The following is a 16,147-nucleotide window of genomic DNA, read 5'->3' as shown; positions in this document are numbered from 1 at the left end:
GCCACTGCACTCCAGCCTGGGCTACAGAGCGAGACTCCGTCTCAAAAAAAAAAAAAAAAAAAGGAAAAAAAAAAAAAAAAAAGACAGATGAAGGTTTTCAACTTTCACTAAAGGCAGAGTAGCTTGTTATAGATTAGCCTCTCCACAAAAGCAGTTAGAGAAACTGGACAAAAATGTGCCCCCCACCAAAAACAACTGTTTGAAGGTAACTGGAGACCTCGGCCAGGACTTGAGTGACCAGGCCAAGGAGGTGTCCCTGACAGTCTGTAGTGCTTTTCCGACATTTGGTGATTGGTTAACAGTAGAGGGCTAAGAGGTTAAGAAACTGAGTCTGAAGTGGTGGTTAAGAGGCTGGAGAGCCTAGCTGAATGTTTGGCATTCACAGGGCTGAAATGACCTAATGAGAATTTGGGTCCCAGTAAGGAGATGGGACCTTGGTGGGAACCCTGGAAGGGTCACCCCTAGGAGTCCAAATGAATAAAAAATAGACCAGCCGTCACAAAAACTAAAGCCTGCTTTGAAACAGCTTAATCCCAAACTAGATGAAGGTGATCTGCCCTTACTCCAATTGTGTGCCATAAAGTCAAAGTCAATACTCTCTGGAGGCAGATAAAAGTTTACTAGGAACGCCATAAGAAAAGACAAGACTAAATGAGAAAGAACAAGAAAAAAAAACAATAGAAACATACAAGAAAAAAACCAATAGAAACATACAAGAAAACAACCAATAGAAACATACATGTAAGGAAGATAAGGAAGAAACTTTTTTTTTGTTTTTTTTTGTTTTTCTTTTTTTTTTTTGGAGGAGGAGTCTCGCTCTGTCACCCAGGCTTGAGTGCAGTGGCACGATCTCAGCTCACTGCAACCTCTGCCTCCCAGGTTCGAGCGATTCTCCTGCCTCAGCCTCCCAAATAGCTGGGATTACAGGCATGCGCCACCATGCCCGGCTAATTTTTGTATTGGCCAGGCTGGTCTGGAACTCCTGACCTCAGATGGTCCATTTTCCTCAGTCTCCAAAATTGGTGGGATTACAGGCATGAACCACCGCGCCTGACCAGTATTTTGCCACAATTTAAAATAAATAATTTTTTTTTTTTTTTTCAAGTTTGGGCTCAGACTATATTCTAAACAGTCACATGGCGGCTGACTCTTCTCCAGGCCTTGCTGCCGGCTTTTACATGTTTATTGTTTTTGCCTTCTTGTCACGTGCTCGGTAGATGGCAGCTTCCAGGTGCTCCTAAGGGGCCAGAAAAGAGAGTGAGAAGGCACGGAGGCTGCCAGGTCGTCCCCCTTGGGGTCCCACCCTCATCAACTCCCTCAACTGGGTCTCCTGCAACTATTCGGGGGCCACCTCGGCCACCGCTTTGCCCTGAGCTTCCTGCTGCTGCAGCTGGGCAGAGCCTCCTTCTCAGAGGCCAGCTGCTGATAGGCGGCCACGTACTGCTGCAGGGGACCCAGGGAATGGTCTGGCTGCTGCTGCAGACTCTGAGGCTATTGGCTCTTCAGCTCCACCTGCAGGATAGGCGTCAGGGTAGGCAGTGGCTGGCTTCCAGATTCTGGGCCCATAAACAGGGTGGCGAGGGCACAGTGGGGCTGTGTTATCTGCCAAGGCACCTGGCCCCTGGCCCCTTCCTCCAGGCCTAAGTGACTGCCTCCCTTGCCTAGAGGCCCATGCCTCCCTCCCCAGCCTCAAATCTCACACCCTTCTTTCCACCATTGAAGCTGTAGGCCACAGACTGGTGGAAAAGCAGAGGGAGCCAACCACCATCTGCTAAGTTGTGCTGAGGTCGTTCTGTATGATCTCCAGGGTTTGCACCCACCTCCGCCTGCTCCCCCAAAGCTCGGCCTTCCGCCCCAGCTCCCCAGCCTCTCCTCCAGCTCCTGCAGCCTCACCTCCTGCTTCTGCATCTTCTCCTCCAGCTGCCACAGCCTCATTTCCTGCTCCCGCATCTTCTCCTCCTGCCTCCGCATCTTCTCCTCCTGCTCACGTATCTTTTGCTCCTTCTCCCATATCATCTTCTCCTTCTCCCACAGCTTCTCCTCCTGCTCACACATCTTCTTCTCCTGCTCCCACAGTATATCCTCCTTCTCCCCCAACTTCTCCTCCTGCTTACACAGCATATCCTCCTTCTCCCCCAGCCTCTCCTCCTGCTCACACATCTTCTCCTCCTGCTTCCACATCATCTCATCCTGCTCCCGTATTATCTCCTTCTGCTCCCGTATCTTCTCCTCCTGCCTCCACATCTTCTCTTCTTGCTCCTGCCTCTTCTTCTCCAGCTCCCGTATCTTTTCCTCCTGCTTGTGCATCTTCTCCTCCTGCTCCCGTATCTTCTCCTTCTGCTCATGCATCTTCTCTGCCTGCTCCCGTATCTTCTCCTCCTGATTGTGCATCTTCTCCTCCTGCTCCCTTATCTTCTCCTTCTGCTCATGCATATTCTCCACCTGCTCCCGTATCTTCTCCTCCTGATTGTGCATCTTCTCCGCCTGCTCCCGTATCTTCTCCTCCTGATTGTGCATCTTCTCCGCCTGCTCCCGTATCTTCTCCTCCTGATTGTGCATCTTCTCCTCCTGCTCCCTTATCTTCTCCTCCTGATTGTGCATCTTCTCCGCCTGCTCCCGTATCTTCTCCTCCTGATTGTGCATCTTCTCCGCCTGCTCCCGTATCTTCTCCTCCTGATTGTGCATCTTCTCCGCCTGCTCCCGTATCTTCTCCTCCTGATTGTGCATCTTCTCCGCCTGCTCCCGTATCTTCTCCTCCTGATTGTGCATCTTCTCCTCCTGCTCCCTTATCTTCTCCTCCTGCTCGTGTATCTTCTCTTGCTGCCTCCACATCTTCTCTTCCTGTTGCTGGTACAGGCGGTTCCACAACTTGTTCTCTTCCACCTGGGCTTGGAGCTTCGCTGACACACTCTGAAGCTCCTTACCCAGGTGGTCAGCCTCCTCCTGCAGCTGCTGCTGGAATAGTGAAAGTGTTGGTTTGAACCTCAGAAGGAAACAGACTCATGGGATAGTCATCTAAATGTAATCTATCAAACAATGGTTTTCACCCATGATCCTTTAAAATATATATTTTTAAGCCCTAACTCTGAGATTCCGATTCCCCAGGCAGGGCCCCACTTTTGTAGATTTTTAGTACACTCTAGAGGATTCTATGGCGGGACCAGAACAAGGACCCAAATCTTCTAGCTCGTGACTGGAGCCTCCCCATACCCTGCATGATCCCTAGACCATGGTCCCAGCCGGACGGGGATCCCACAACCCCGGGGGCTGTAGCCGCTTGCCTGTGGCAGCAGGAGCTTGGCCTTCTCCAGCTTCCTTTCTAGCTCCTTTACATTGAGCTGGATCTCAGACTTCTCAGATTCTACAAGTCGAAGTTTTTCTTGTAGTTCGGCATTTTTCTCCTTCAGCTCATCATCGGTTATGCTACGACCAGAGGCAGTAGATAAAGGAATGAACGAAGAACAGAAAGGACTGCTTTGGTGATCAACCCTCTGCTTTCACCCCACAACCACAGAACCGTGGCATTGGATGGGACCCCCGGAATTTAAAGCCCCAGGTGGCAGGCCAGAGAGAAGACATGAGTTGCCTGAGGCTACCCCATGAGTCAGTGGCACAGCCGGCACTAGAGCTTCCCTGTGCACACATGAAAACCTGTATGAGCCTCTCACCATGCTCACCTGTACCCCCACCTCCCAGCACACCCCCCACGCGAAGAGCCCCCAGACCTCCCATCCCACCGTCCCCCATCCTACGTGTTCCTGTACAGTTCCAGACTCAGGGCGTCCCTCTCCTTTGTTAACTCCTCGATGTACTGCAAATAGAGAAAGGTGAAGTCAGGATAGAGCAGGCAGAGGAGCGGCTGGCCGACCAGGAACAACAGCCACCGTGACCACTCCACACACCACTCCCCACTCCCAGTCACACCTGACATGCTCTCAAGGCACTTCCAAGCCCAGGATCTCCTTTGGTTTTCTTTTTTGTTTTGTTTTGTTTCTTTCTTACTTACTTTTTCTTTTTCTTCAGGCAGAGTTTGACTCTTGTTGCCCTGACTGGAGTGCAATGGCGCAATCTCAGCTCACCACAACCTCCGCCTCAGCCTCCCGATTAGCTGGGATTATAGGCATGTGCCACCACACCCGGCTAACTTTGTATTTTGAGTAGAGATGGGGTTTCTCCATGTCCGTCAGTCTAGTCTTGAACTCCCAACCTCAGGTGATCCGCCAGCCTCGGCCTCCCAAAGTGCTGGCATTACAGGCATGAGGCAGAGCACCTGGCCCTCATTTGTTTTTCAAAGAACTCAGTAAAGGTGGAAGGGACAGGGAAAGAAACTGAATTCATAGCTGGCTAGCAGGGGCCCTGAGACATCAGATGGTATTGCTATTGTTCTTACTGTTACTACTACCACTGTTGGAACCTTTACTGACTGCTTCACCAGGCACTGCACTAACAATCCCATTTAATCCTCACAACCTCCATAGGAGACGGTTACCATTATTACCTCTATCGTATAGATGAAAAACATGGGGTATTGAGGGTTAAGTGCTTGCCTAAGATCACGTAGAGCTGGGTTTTCAACACCCAGGTATGTCTGATTCTCTAAGCCCATTCTTTCACTGGGGGTAGGGGCAAAGATAAGAAGGAGGAAATTAATCATTTGTTGACATTTTGAAAGGATGATACATTCGAATCGTCCAAAACTCAAAGTACAGAAGGGAAATATCTCCCCCCAACACTGTTCCTCTCTCCTGAGATGTTTATGAATCCTTACAAACCTGTTTATTGTATATTCCCATAATACACACACACACACACACACACACACACACACACACAGGCTCCCTCTCTCAACACAAATAATAACATACTCAAGCTACTCTTCTGTACCTTGATGGTATAAGTATCCTAATTGCCACTTGGGACTTGGCCAAGGCCACAGTCAAATATGGGCAGGGCGGGCACTTGGCCTGCGAGCTCTATGTCCAGTGCTCACTCCCCACGGCGCCCCCCAGCTCACCCACAGCAGCCGACTCAGCCCCCGTCAGCCTCTAACCACCACACACAAAAGCAGCAAGAAATGGCCATGCTGCGTTCTGGGCAGGACACTCCATCCTGCAGAAGGGACTTTTAGGCTCACTCCTCCATCTGTGAAGCCGGGTTCCCAGGGGACGGGGCAGGTGGTTGGACTCACCCTGTCAGCCTTCTTCTTCTGTGTAGCAACAGCAGAGAGATCCCGCTCTAAATCTCTTGCAAAGTTCCATGAATCATGCAGGCGGCTGACCAGATGCCTGGACTCTCCTGGAATGACAGACATTCAGATGCGGCCCAAAGGATTCCCCCTAAAGGCCTGTGAAAGTGCCAGGTTGAAGGATGACCGGGTGCCAGATTCCCACCTTCCAACTGCTGGACAGCACACTGGCTGTAATAGAGTGCCGTCTGAAGCTCGGTTTTCTCACATGTAAGGATTCGTATGGTATGAACCTGGGCCTTTGGGAGAAAAGACAAGCAAGTGCTGAAAGAGAAGCAAAGAAACCTTCTCCAGAGGACAGGAGAGAACTTCACACCTTCCACTCACCTCTAGCTCCCTCCTTAGGGCTTCCTGATGTTGGTGGCTTGCCTTCTTTTCCTATAGAAAGAGGAAGACAGAGCTCTTACTAGGGGGAGGCAGAGATGGCACAGCAAGAGATGCCCCCAGAACGGCACCACTGCCCCAGGACAGGCCCACCCATGGGACCAGGTTATCAGGGACCCTGTGTGGACGGGGTGGGATCCGGGGGGTGAGCCTTCTTCCCCAGGCTGGGAGTGGGCAAGATGAGACTGGGGCCTCTACGGCTGAGTGCCCTCCAAACCCAGCAGTCATGTGAGCAAACAAAGAAATCACGTTACTTCTTCCAGCTGGGCTCGGTTCTGTTGTTTCTGTGGGGAGAGTCAAAGGAAGGTGACTGAGGGTGGCCCCTTCAACTCTATTCCCCAGGCCAGGAAGCGGTAGGCAGGGGCCAGGGATGGATTTTAAAGGTAGTTCTGAGACCCAATGGGAACACGAACTGGTAAACTCTCCTCAACTCCCAAAGTAAAAGGACTTGGGTCTTTGTTGGTTTTTGGCCACAGCCACAGAACTCAAAGTCTGAAACTAGATTCTCTCAAAAAGACAGTCACAGAAACCTTCAGAGATGGAGTGTGAGAAGAGCCCACCCTTCTGCCAGCTTGTGATTTAGAAAGGTGCATTCATTCAACAAACATTGAGTGAGCACACACGGGCCAGGGACGGTTCTTCACAGCGCGGATATAGGACGGAAAAGGCAGATAGGAACCCTTGGTCCCGAGGTTTCCATTCTAGTGGGCCTTTAACTCTCGGGCTCTCAGAGCTAACAGACAACTCTGATACTCTCTAACTCTACCTCAGGAAACGCAAGCCCGAGAAGGAGAGTTTACAGCAGGCCGTGGACTAGGGATTAACATAAAAACAACAATGATAAATCTCATGTAAACTTCACCAATGTAGGTAAAACCACACCACTCCTATTTTACAGATGTGAAAAGAGAGGCCCAAAGAGCTCCAGGAATTTGCCCTATATCATATGCCCAGCAGATGGAGAGGATTCAAACCCAGAATTCTTAAGCAGTACCTGGGAGTTCTTCCACAATCTTAACAATTACCCTCCACCACCCCTTGGGCCCTCTGTCCCCAGGAGCCTGGCCAGCCAAGACTCACATCCTCAGGTGAGTGGCAACCACCAGAAGTGGTTGTCTCAGGGTTAGCACCATTATTGATGTTCTTCTTTTTGGTGTCCCTTGCTCCTGTACCAACCCCAGGGTTGGCCTGGGGATGGTAGTCTCTCAACTGTGGAAAGGAAGAGCAGTGATACTCATGAGAACTATAAACTCCTCCAGTCACATCCTGCTTTACAGTTTATACAAAATAGTCTTATGCACCATCTGATTTAATGCCACCAACAACTGTAGGAAGTGTTGTCACAATCACTTAGTGACTGAGAGGGATTGATACCATGGCTGAACAGAAGGCAATAATGGAACTTAAACTCAGTCTTCTGACTCTGAGCTCTGGGATTTTGCCACAAATCAGCAGCTGCCAGGGACCAAAACCAGAGGCAAAGGCAGAAAAGCAAATACGACGTAGGCAGGAGCTGTACACCGTGTGGTTTAGAGTCATACACCCTCACACGTCTGTTAGTGTGAAGAAGTGCACCACTACCTCTCAAACTTTTATATTAATGTATGCTCATGGCAGAAGGCTGCCTTTCTGTGAAATCTGGGAACGTAACACAAAGAGGACAACCCAACCCTCATTTCAGAGAGAAGTCTTGTATATTCTTATGAATTTGTGTGACAGTCACTCCTAAGTACATTAATGTTTTGTCTCTCAGTAGACTCAAAGGAAACTGATGCTTCAGAAAGATGCCCCATATTTATCCTGTGGCACTCGAAGTACCCCAGGTGGAGATGACATGAGGAAGATTCAAGCTGTCAAGTTCAGTTTCCCAAGATCTGTTCCACAGAAGATAGGCAGATCTCACTCCAGCAAGCACTGAGTGAGGGGCACTCTGGTCCCAGAACAATGCAGAATTCAAATCTGAGGTGGAGAACTCAGAAAGAATGTTTGAGTCTCTCTGGAGAGTAGAAGCCTAGGAGAAAATCAAACTAAACCCATTCTCCCGTTGCCACCCAGAACACTGTCAATGTGTTGAGCTCATGGGGGAGGTGTAGGTTTTTCACACTGTCAACGTCTGTGTTAAGGAAGTAAGGCAGCCTGAAACCTCTCTCTCTTAGGTCCCACAGTCCCCGGTCCCCTTCCAGCTGGAAACCTGTGCTACAGCCAGAGGAACCAGAAATGGGCAAGAACACTTAGGGGACTGGGTCCTAAGACCAAAGACCGGTCTCGTGGCAGTAATGACAGTTCCTAGAGGGACTGCGACATCACTACATTCCACTCCTCGGTGGAGTGGTGGGGGGGACACATGAGTGCAATGCCCAAGTTGCCGCTTTGAGATAGGGGAGGGGGGGTCACAGGATTGGGACCCAGGTCCTTGGAGATGCAAGCCCAAAGAGCCCAGGGAGGTCAGGCTTTGGGTGGCGGGAGGTGAGGCCCGAGTATGGAGCAGGGAGCCCCAGGAGTCACCTGTCCAAAGTGACCATGGGGCAACTGCTGAGGGCAGGTTCTGGGGCACCCAGGTCTTTGGAGATGTGAGCCCAAAGAGCCCAAGGAGGTCGGGTTTGGGGTAGCAGGAGGTAAGGGCAGAGTATGGAGTGGGAAGCCCTGGGAGTCACCAGCTCAAAGTCACCCTGGGGTGACTGGTGAGGACAGGGGCAGGACTCACGAGGGGGTTGGGCTGGCTCACAAGATTTTGGTGTGGGGAGCCCAGGGGCACTGGGGGGTTCCCAGCCTGGTGTGCCTCAGCAGTGGCACAGACTCTGGCAGCAGCTTGACTGTCAGAGGGCGCCTGGGGCTGGGTTGGGGTGCCGCAACCTGGTGCGTTTTACCTTTTCCTTGGCCTTGGCCAATTTGATCGCTCGGGTTTCTTCGGACATCATGGGATGGGTAGGGCGGTGGGGTTGGGGCCACATCAGCACAATCCAGGCGAGGACAACTATACACCTCCAGTCACCTACCAGGTAGCTGTGTGACTGAGCCAGAAGAGGCGTAACCAGGGCCACACTAGAATGCAGAATAGGGGCGTGGCCTTAATGCATCAAGCCTATTGGTCAATGAGAAAGATGCAAGGGAAAGGAGGCGTGGCCAGACAGCAGCCTGTCCTGAAGAACCTGTGATGTCACAAGGTAAGCCACCATGGAACCGCTGTCCCCGCCCACTCCAGGAGAGGGGCGGGGCTGGCTTTCACTTTAAAAACTTTAAAGCTGTATTACCTCAATTGAGGTACAAATCCTATTAAAATGGAAATTTTGTAGTGTGCTTGATGATTGATAAAGCAGACTATATTATCCAACATTCCACTAAGATAAATAATCACAATGATTTCTCTTTTTTGGAAAACTTTCTCTTATTCTCCTACATTATTGTTAAGGGTTTTTTATTTTTCTAAAAATACAAAACAAAAAAACAAACAAAAAACAAGAAACATGTCTAACATCCTTAAAAACATAAAGCTTGTGAGCCAGGTGTGGTGTAATCCCAGCACTTTGGGATGCTGGGGTGGGTGGCTCACCTGAGTTCAGGAGTTCAAAACCAGCTTGGCTAATATGATGAAACCCTGTCTCCATTACAAATACAAAGCTAGCTGGGCATGGTGGCAGCTGTCTGTAATCCCAGCTACTTGGGGGGCTGAGGCAGGAGAATCCCTTGAACCTGGGAGGCGGAGTTTGCAGTGAGCCAAAATCATGCCACTGCACTTCAGCCTGGGCTACAGAACAAGACTCTGTCTCTGAATACATACATACATACACACACACACACACACACACACACACGGAAAGCTTTCCATTTAATAAGCACTCAAAGTTCTTTACAAGTTTAAAACAAATACAGGACCCTCTAACGTAAGGCTAAATGCTAAGTGATGGGGGAGAGAAAAAGGACATGAATAACTCCTACTCTCATGAGGTTAATCACTAAATCCTATTTTTCTAGAATCACCTGGCCTCTCTAATCCCTGAAAATGAAGCTGAATTTCTCACTTGATACTTGGCTATGACTTGCAATCATGAAAACCAAGAATTGTGTTCTGTCACTGTGTAGTGCTTGTTACCTGGGATCAAGGAATGACTTTTTCATGATTTGCTCCATTACCTGTGTGCTCCTTATCCCAGACCAAATTAAGCTTTTTTCTAAAGTTCTACAATTTACAGTTAGTATATAAGAGTGCTTCTGAAAACTATAGTCTCTGAACCAGGAGCACCTGGGAATGTCTTATAGATGTAAATTCTCAGGCCCCTCCCTAGACTTGAGGAATCAGAAACTCTGGAGGAGGGCCCAGCAATGCGTGCTACAATAAGCCCTCCAGATGTTCAGGAACCGCTGGCATACAGCAGGTAGAAAAATGTGTTTCCTTCTGTAGGTCCAAAGCCAGGGATACTATATGATCTGTCTCGATACGAAGCAATGACACGCAATTAAAAGACATAAATCTCCTTCCTACTTCCACCCTCCAGCCAATGTGTTTTATTTTTACGAGTTCAAATAGAAAGTGAATGGCAATGAGAGATTTCGTCTAAAAAGTATGTTTACAAGTATCAGTTCTCATCCAGCCTGATCTCATCTAGTACCATTTATATCCTCTTATATGTAATATTGTAGAAAAGGATCTTCACAATGTAAGACTCGGGCACACTAGGAGTTCTATGATAAAAGACCAACTAGATCTGAATGTCCAAACTTACTAGAGAAGAAAAGTGGAATCACTCGATCTCCTGACCTCGTCCTCTGCCCGCCTTGGCCTCCCAAAGTGCTGGGATTACAAGCATGAGCCACGGCGCCTGGCCTTATTTTGTTTCGAGGAGTGCCTTTTGGTAAGGGTGCCCAGGAGGAGGATGACTGTGGAGATGGGCAGGTGCCTTCCCTGCTGTGCAACTGGCTGACGTCCTGGCCCGGGGCTCTGCCCAGGACTGCCGTGTGCCCTTTTTGCAATTCCCTTGGCGGTGGGTGAGCCCAGTTCTCTCCACCAGCTGAGGCCCAGGCTGCACTGGTGCTGGCCAGAGAGAACGGAGTTAGCGGCCCGGGACCTGCGGCCATCCACAGCAGGAGTCAGAGCCTGACTTTCCCGTCTGGGGAGTGAGACGGTGGATCTCGTGGTGTTCAAGGATTCATCCAGCTCTGTTTTCCTGGACCCAGGGTTTGTCCCAAGACCTGTGTCTGATGCCCTGGGCTCCAGCCTCTCTATCCAAGGGAGCAGGGCCGAACAGAGGTCGGCCTCCACATTCCTGGCTTTTCATCCCCATCCTGAGCTGCCTGTCTCTGGCTTCCCCATCAGGGCTGGTGCCCCTTGAGGAGAAGCCTCCCAGAGAAAGAGTTGGCCAAAAGGGGTGTTTATGTGTGACTTGGAAGGCAGAAGGAAAGAGACAGCAGTTGCTGTCTGGAGGCGGCCGTGGCTGTCCAGCGTCACTGGCCAGGTCGAGGTCCATTGTGCCTGTGCGCAGCAAATCTATCACTGTGACACGGGTTTTGCAAAAGAAAAAAGATAGATTCCCAAGACCGCCAAGTGAGGAGGTGGGAGAACAGCGCTCAAATCCTTATCTCCCTGGAGATAAGGCTGAAGGCTGTTTCTAGGTTAGGGAAGTGTGATGGTCTAAAATGTGGGGGGAGGTGATTGGCAGTGGGGAAAAATGAAGAAACAGATTCATTTTGTGCAAGTGTTATCAGGCAGCTGGCCGAACTCGGTGGCTCATGCCTGTAATCCCAAAACTTTGGGAGGCAAAGGCGGGCAGATCACCTGAGGTCAGGAGTGTGAGACCAGCCTGGCCAACATGGTGAGACCCCGTCTCTATTAAAAATACAAAAATTAGGCTGGACACGATGGCTCATGCCTGTAATCCCAGCACTTTGGGAGGCCGAGGCAGGTGGATCAGGAGGTCAGGAGATCGAGACCATCCTGGCTAAAACAGTGAAACCCCATCTCTACTAAAAAAAAAAAAAAAAAAAAAAAAAAAATACAAAAAATTAGCCAGGCATGGTGGTGGGCACCTATAGTCCCAGCTACTCAGGAAGCTGAGGCAGGAGAATGGTGCGAACCCACGAGGCGGAGCTTGCAGTGAGCTGAGATCGCACCACTGCACTCCAGCCTGGGTGACAGAGCGAGACTCTGTCTCAGAAAAAATAAAAAATAAAAAAAATACAAAAATTAGCTGGGCGTGGTGGTGCGCACCTGTAATCCCAGCTACTCGGGAGGCTGAGGTGGGAGAAGTGCTGGAACTCAGGCGGCAGAGGTTGCAGTGAGCTGAGATCGCGCCACTGCACTGCAGGCTGGGCGACCGAGCCAGACTGTCCAAAAAAACCCAAAAAGCCTGGGTGCGGTGGCTCATGCCTGTAATCTCAGCACTTTGGGAGGCCAAGGCAGGCTGATCACCTGAGGTTGGGAGTTCGAGACCAGCCTGACCAACATGGAGAAACCCCATCCCTACTAAAAATACAAAATTAGCCAGGCGTGGTGGTGCATGACTGTAATCCCAGCTAGTTGGGAGGCTGAGGCAGGAGAATCGCTTGAACCCAGGAGGCGGAGGTTGCGGTGAGCTGAGTCACACCATTGCGCTCCAGCCTGGGCAACAAGAGCCAAACTCCGTCTCAAACAACCAACCAACCGAACGAAAAACAAAACAAAAGAAAAAACACAGTGTAACAAGTTATTATAAAGTCACTGCTCAGGGACCAGCTTGCCCGTCCTGTGCCTTTAGAGGGAAGCTCCCGCCCACTGTTCTTCAGTTTTATATCTTAAGTACAGGAATCACCAAACTAGGCCTATGCACCACATCTGGCACCCAGCCTTTATTTATTTATTTTTTGAGATGGAGTCTCTCTCTGTCCCCCAGGTTGCAGTGGAGTGGCACTATCTCTGCTCACTGTAACCTCCGCCTCCTGGGTTCAAGCAATTCTCCTGACTCAGCCTCCCGAGTAGCTGGGATTACAGGTGCATGCCACCACGCCTAGCTAATTTTTGTATTTTTGGTAGAGATGGGCGTTGGCCTCTCTCAAAGTGCTGGGATTACAGGCATGAGCCATGATGCCTGACCCAGCCTTTTTGAAAATGAAGGTTTTGGCCAGCACGGTGGCTCCCGTCTGTAATCCCAGCACTTTGGGAGGCCAAGGCAGGCGGATAACCTGAGGTCAGGAGTTCAAACCCAGCCTGGGCAACAAGATGAAACCCCGTCTCTACCAAAACTACAAACATTAGCCAGGAGTGATGGCATGCACATGTAATGCCAGCTACTTGGGAGCCTGAGGCAGGAGAATCACTTGAACCCAGGAGGCAGAGGTCTCAGTGAGCCGAGATCACACGATTGCACTCCATCCAGCCTTGGCAACAAGAGCGAAACTCCATCCCAAAAAAATAAAAAATAAAAAATGATGTCCTTTTTTGCCTCTCAACCCTTGTTTATTGTTTTCATTTTGAGACAGGGTCTCACTCTGTTGCCCAGTTTGGAGTGCAGGAGCCTGATCTTAGCTCACTGCAGCCTCGACCTCCCCAGCTCACATGATCCTCCCCCCTCAGCCTTCCAAATAGCTGGGACCACAGGTGGGCACCACCATGCCCGCCTAATTTGTGCATTTTTTGTAGAAATGGGATTGTGTTATGTTGCCCAGGCTGATCTTGACTTCAGGGCTCAAGTAATCTCTCCACCTCCCGAAGTGCTGGGATTACAGGCGTGAGCCACCATGCCCAGCCCTGCTTTAAATTAAAGTGTATTTTACTTGATATTAGTACAGCCACTTCAGCGGTTTTTTGCTTACTGTTTAAATGTTGTATCCTTTGACTTTCAAGCTGTTTGTTTTAATTTAAAATGTTTATCTTGCAGATAGCACATTGATGGATCATATTTTCTTTTTTAATCCTTTCAGCCAGTCGGCTTTTCTTTTTTTGTGAGACAGAGTTTGCTCGTCACCCAGGCTGGAGTGCAATGGTGCGATCTCAGCTCACTGCAACCTCTGAGTCCTGGGTTCAAGCCATTCTACAGCCTCAGCCTCCTGAGTAGTTGGGATTACAGGCACCTGAAACCATGCCTGGCTAATTTTCGTATTTTTAATAGAGACGGGGATTTCTTCATGTTGGTCAGGCTGGTCTTGAACTCCTGACCTCAGGTGATCCACCACCTCAGCCTCCCAAAGTGCTGAGATTACAGGCGTAAGCCACCGCACCCGGCCAAAGTGAATTTCTTTTTCTCAGAAAATCTATTCCATTCTTTTTCCAGAAACCATGTTTGTACAACTAAAATAAATATTTATACTCTAATTTTTTTGTTCTGAGGTCTTACTGAGTTTTAATAGAATTTCATCTTTACATGTTTAGAAAAATTAGAAAATACAGATAAAACATAACTAAGTAAATAATAACATCTTTTCCTTCTGTTCAAAGTTCATTACTATTAGCCGAGTGCAGGGGCTCACACTTGTAATCCCAGCATTTTGGGAGACAGAGGCGGACGGATCACTTGAGCCTAGGAGTTCGACACCAGCCTGGGCAACATGGCAAACCCCGGTCTCTCCAAAAAATACAAAAATTAGCTAGGCGTGGTTGCTTGTGCCTGCAGTCCTAGCTACTGGCAAGGCTGAGGTTGAGAACCATGTGAACCCAGTAAGTCAAGGCTGCAGTGGTGCAGCCTCTGTCCCCCAGGCTGGAGTGCAGTGGTGCAATCTCGGCTCACTGCAATCTCCGCCTCCCAGGTTCAAGCAATCCTCCTGCCTCAGCCTCCCAAGTAGCCGGGATTACAGGTGCACACCACCACACCAGGCTAATTTTTGTATTTTTAGTAGAAAGGAGGCCTCACCATGTTGGCCAGGCTGATCTTGAACTCCTGACCTCAAATAATCCACCTGCCTCGGCCTCCCAAAGTGCTGGGATTACAGGCGTGACCACCATGCCCTTTTTCCTTCTTAGAGGCAGGATGTCACTCTGTCGCCCAGGCTGGAGTGCAGTGGCATGATCTCAGCTCACTGTAGCATTGACCTCCCAGGCTGAGGCGATTCTCCTGCCTCAGCCTCCCGAGCAGCTGGGATCACAGGTGTGCACTACCACACCTGGCTAATTGTTAATTTTTTATTTTTTGGAGATGGGGTCTTGCCGTGTTGCCCAGTCTGGCAACATGGGATCCTCCAACTCCTGGCTTTGAGGGATCCTCCCACTTTGGCCTCCCAAAGCCCTGAAAATTACAGACGTGAGCCACCATGCCCAGCCTATATTGTTGCATATTTCTTCAATTGTGTTTTGTGGTCACTGGAGGTCTGTTCCTTCTTGGATTCCCTGCACAGTGCTTCCACAGCTGCTCCATGTAATCTGCCCACGACTTCTGCTGCATTCAGTTGAACACACAGGAGGAAACTTCACTCCCCAGCCAACCACACACAGATCCCTTCTCATCCCCAGGGCAGCTGCTCTGGCCACTCGACCCGCGCCCTGGATAGCTCCAGTTGCTGTGAGTGCGACCACCCGCCGCGTGATTAAGAGCGCTCCCGGCCGGGCAGTCTCCCCTGGGAGTAGGGGCGTGGGTAAGTGCGACGGAAATCCCGCCTTCCGGCGCCCGCGCTTGACCCCTGGCCTCAGAGGGCCAGCTCCAAGTAGGAAGATAAGCGGGATTGCGGGAAGCAGGAGAGCCAGCGGGGACGGCGAAGCGCTCGTCTTCACCATTGCCTGCGCCCGCAGAGCAGCCTCGTTGCGATTGGCCGTACGGGGAGGGGGGGGGGCGGCGCGGGAGTGTCGCCTCGGCCCGCCACTAGGGCAGTTAGAGGCGCGGGGATCCGGGGCTGAGCCGGTGGCTGTGGGGAGGCTGTGTCCGGACGCCGGCGGGGCCACGCCGCCCGGCTCTGCTTGTCAGGTCCTGGCCTGGGGCACCGGGGCGGACGGCGGCGGAGGAGGTGCGGGCGCGGGGCTGGCGGGCGGCCGGGCCTGGGAGGCAGGGGTGGGCGCGGCGGCCGTACCGGGGCCTGCGCGGATAGCCCGCGGGGCAGTCTCGGGCCTCTCTCCATCTCTTAAGTGGTGGTGGCTGTGGGTTTTTCTGCAGGCGATCGTTTTGAGTAATTTGTTTCACGCACGCGCCCTGCTGTGGGGTAAATGCTGCTTTCATGTGTCCGTTAAAACGGTGGGTTTCCTGTCGTGTGTGTGTCCCTTTTGCATTTGAGGGCAGATGACATTGTGACTTGGCCTCCTGTGACCGTCCATTCTCAAGGTCTCGCCAGCCTGGTGCAGAAACCCGGCCCACCCTGCTTACCTTGGAAGGCGGCTTTCCCTTCCCCACCTCCCTTTCCCTCCATCTCTTCCCTGTTTCCCTCCCCTCACTCCTTCCCCCAGCTGTTCTCTCCCCTCTTGCTGTTCTCTCTCGCTCTCTCTTTTTTCTGCATTAAACATTTCGGGAGTGACTTTGTAAATTATTCAAAAGTGTTCGGTCTTAAACACGTGTGTTTACTTGCAGGCCTGAGAACCGGGAGGACGCTGGAGAAAAGCTGCCCTCTGAATCTTTGTTTGGCTGCCCAGGC

The 16,147-nt window shown here is 50.7% G+C and overlaps 1 protein-coding gene and 1 long non-coding RNA gene across 2 annotated transcripts; one reads left to right on the top strand and one right to left on the bottom strand.

Annotated features, from left to right (window-relative positions):
- Positions 1–578: 578 nt before the first annotated feature.
- Positions 579–11,727, bottom strand: LOC119628113 (uncharacterized). Its single transcript, XM_073012009.1, has 9 exons — positions 8,497–11,727; positions 6,710–6,838; positions 5,573–5,623; positions 5,391–5,484; positions 5,189–5,295; positions 3,753–3,811; positions 3,282–3,423; positions 1,894–2,952; positions 579–1,237 (listed from the first exon to the last, which is right to left on the bottom strand). The coding sequence occupies exons 1-9, from the start codon at positions 8,578–8,580 to the stop codon at positions 1,175–1,177; spliced, it is 1,788 nt and encodes a 595-aa protein (XP_072868110.1). The 5' UTR covers positions 8,581–11,727; the 3' UTR covers positions 579–1,174.
- LOC140710431 (uncharacterized) lies at positions 5,307–8,431 on the top strand. The gene is made up of 3 exons (XR_012091443.1): positions 5,307–5,455; positions 6,528–6,717; positions 7,383–8,431. It is a non-coding gene; the product is annotated as an uncharacterized lncRNA (long non-coding RNA).
- Positions 11,728–16,147: the final 4,420 nt, after the last annotated feature.

The sequence above is a fragment of the Chlorocebus sabaeus genome, chromosome 26, assembly GCF_047675955.1.
Source record: "Chlorocebus sabaeus isolate Y175 chromosome 26, mChlSab1.0.hap1, whole genome shotgun sequence".
NCBI lineage: Eukaryota > Metazoa > Chordata > Mammalia > Primates > Cercopithecidae > Chlorocebus > Chlorocebus sabaeus.
The sequence above is the reverse complement of the archived record's forward strand: the minus strand, read 5'-3'. Positions and strand labels throughout refer to the sequence as shown.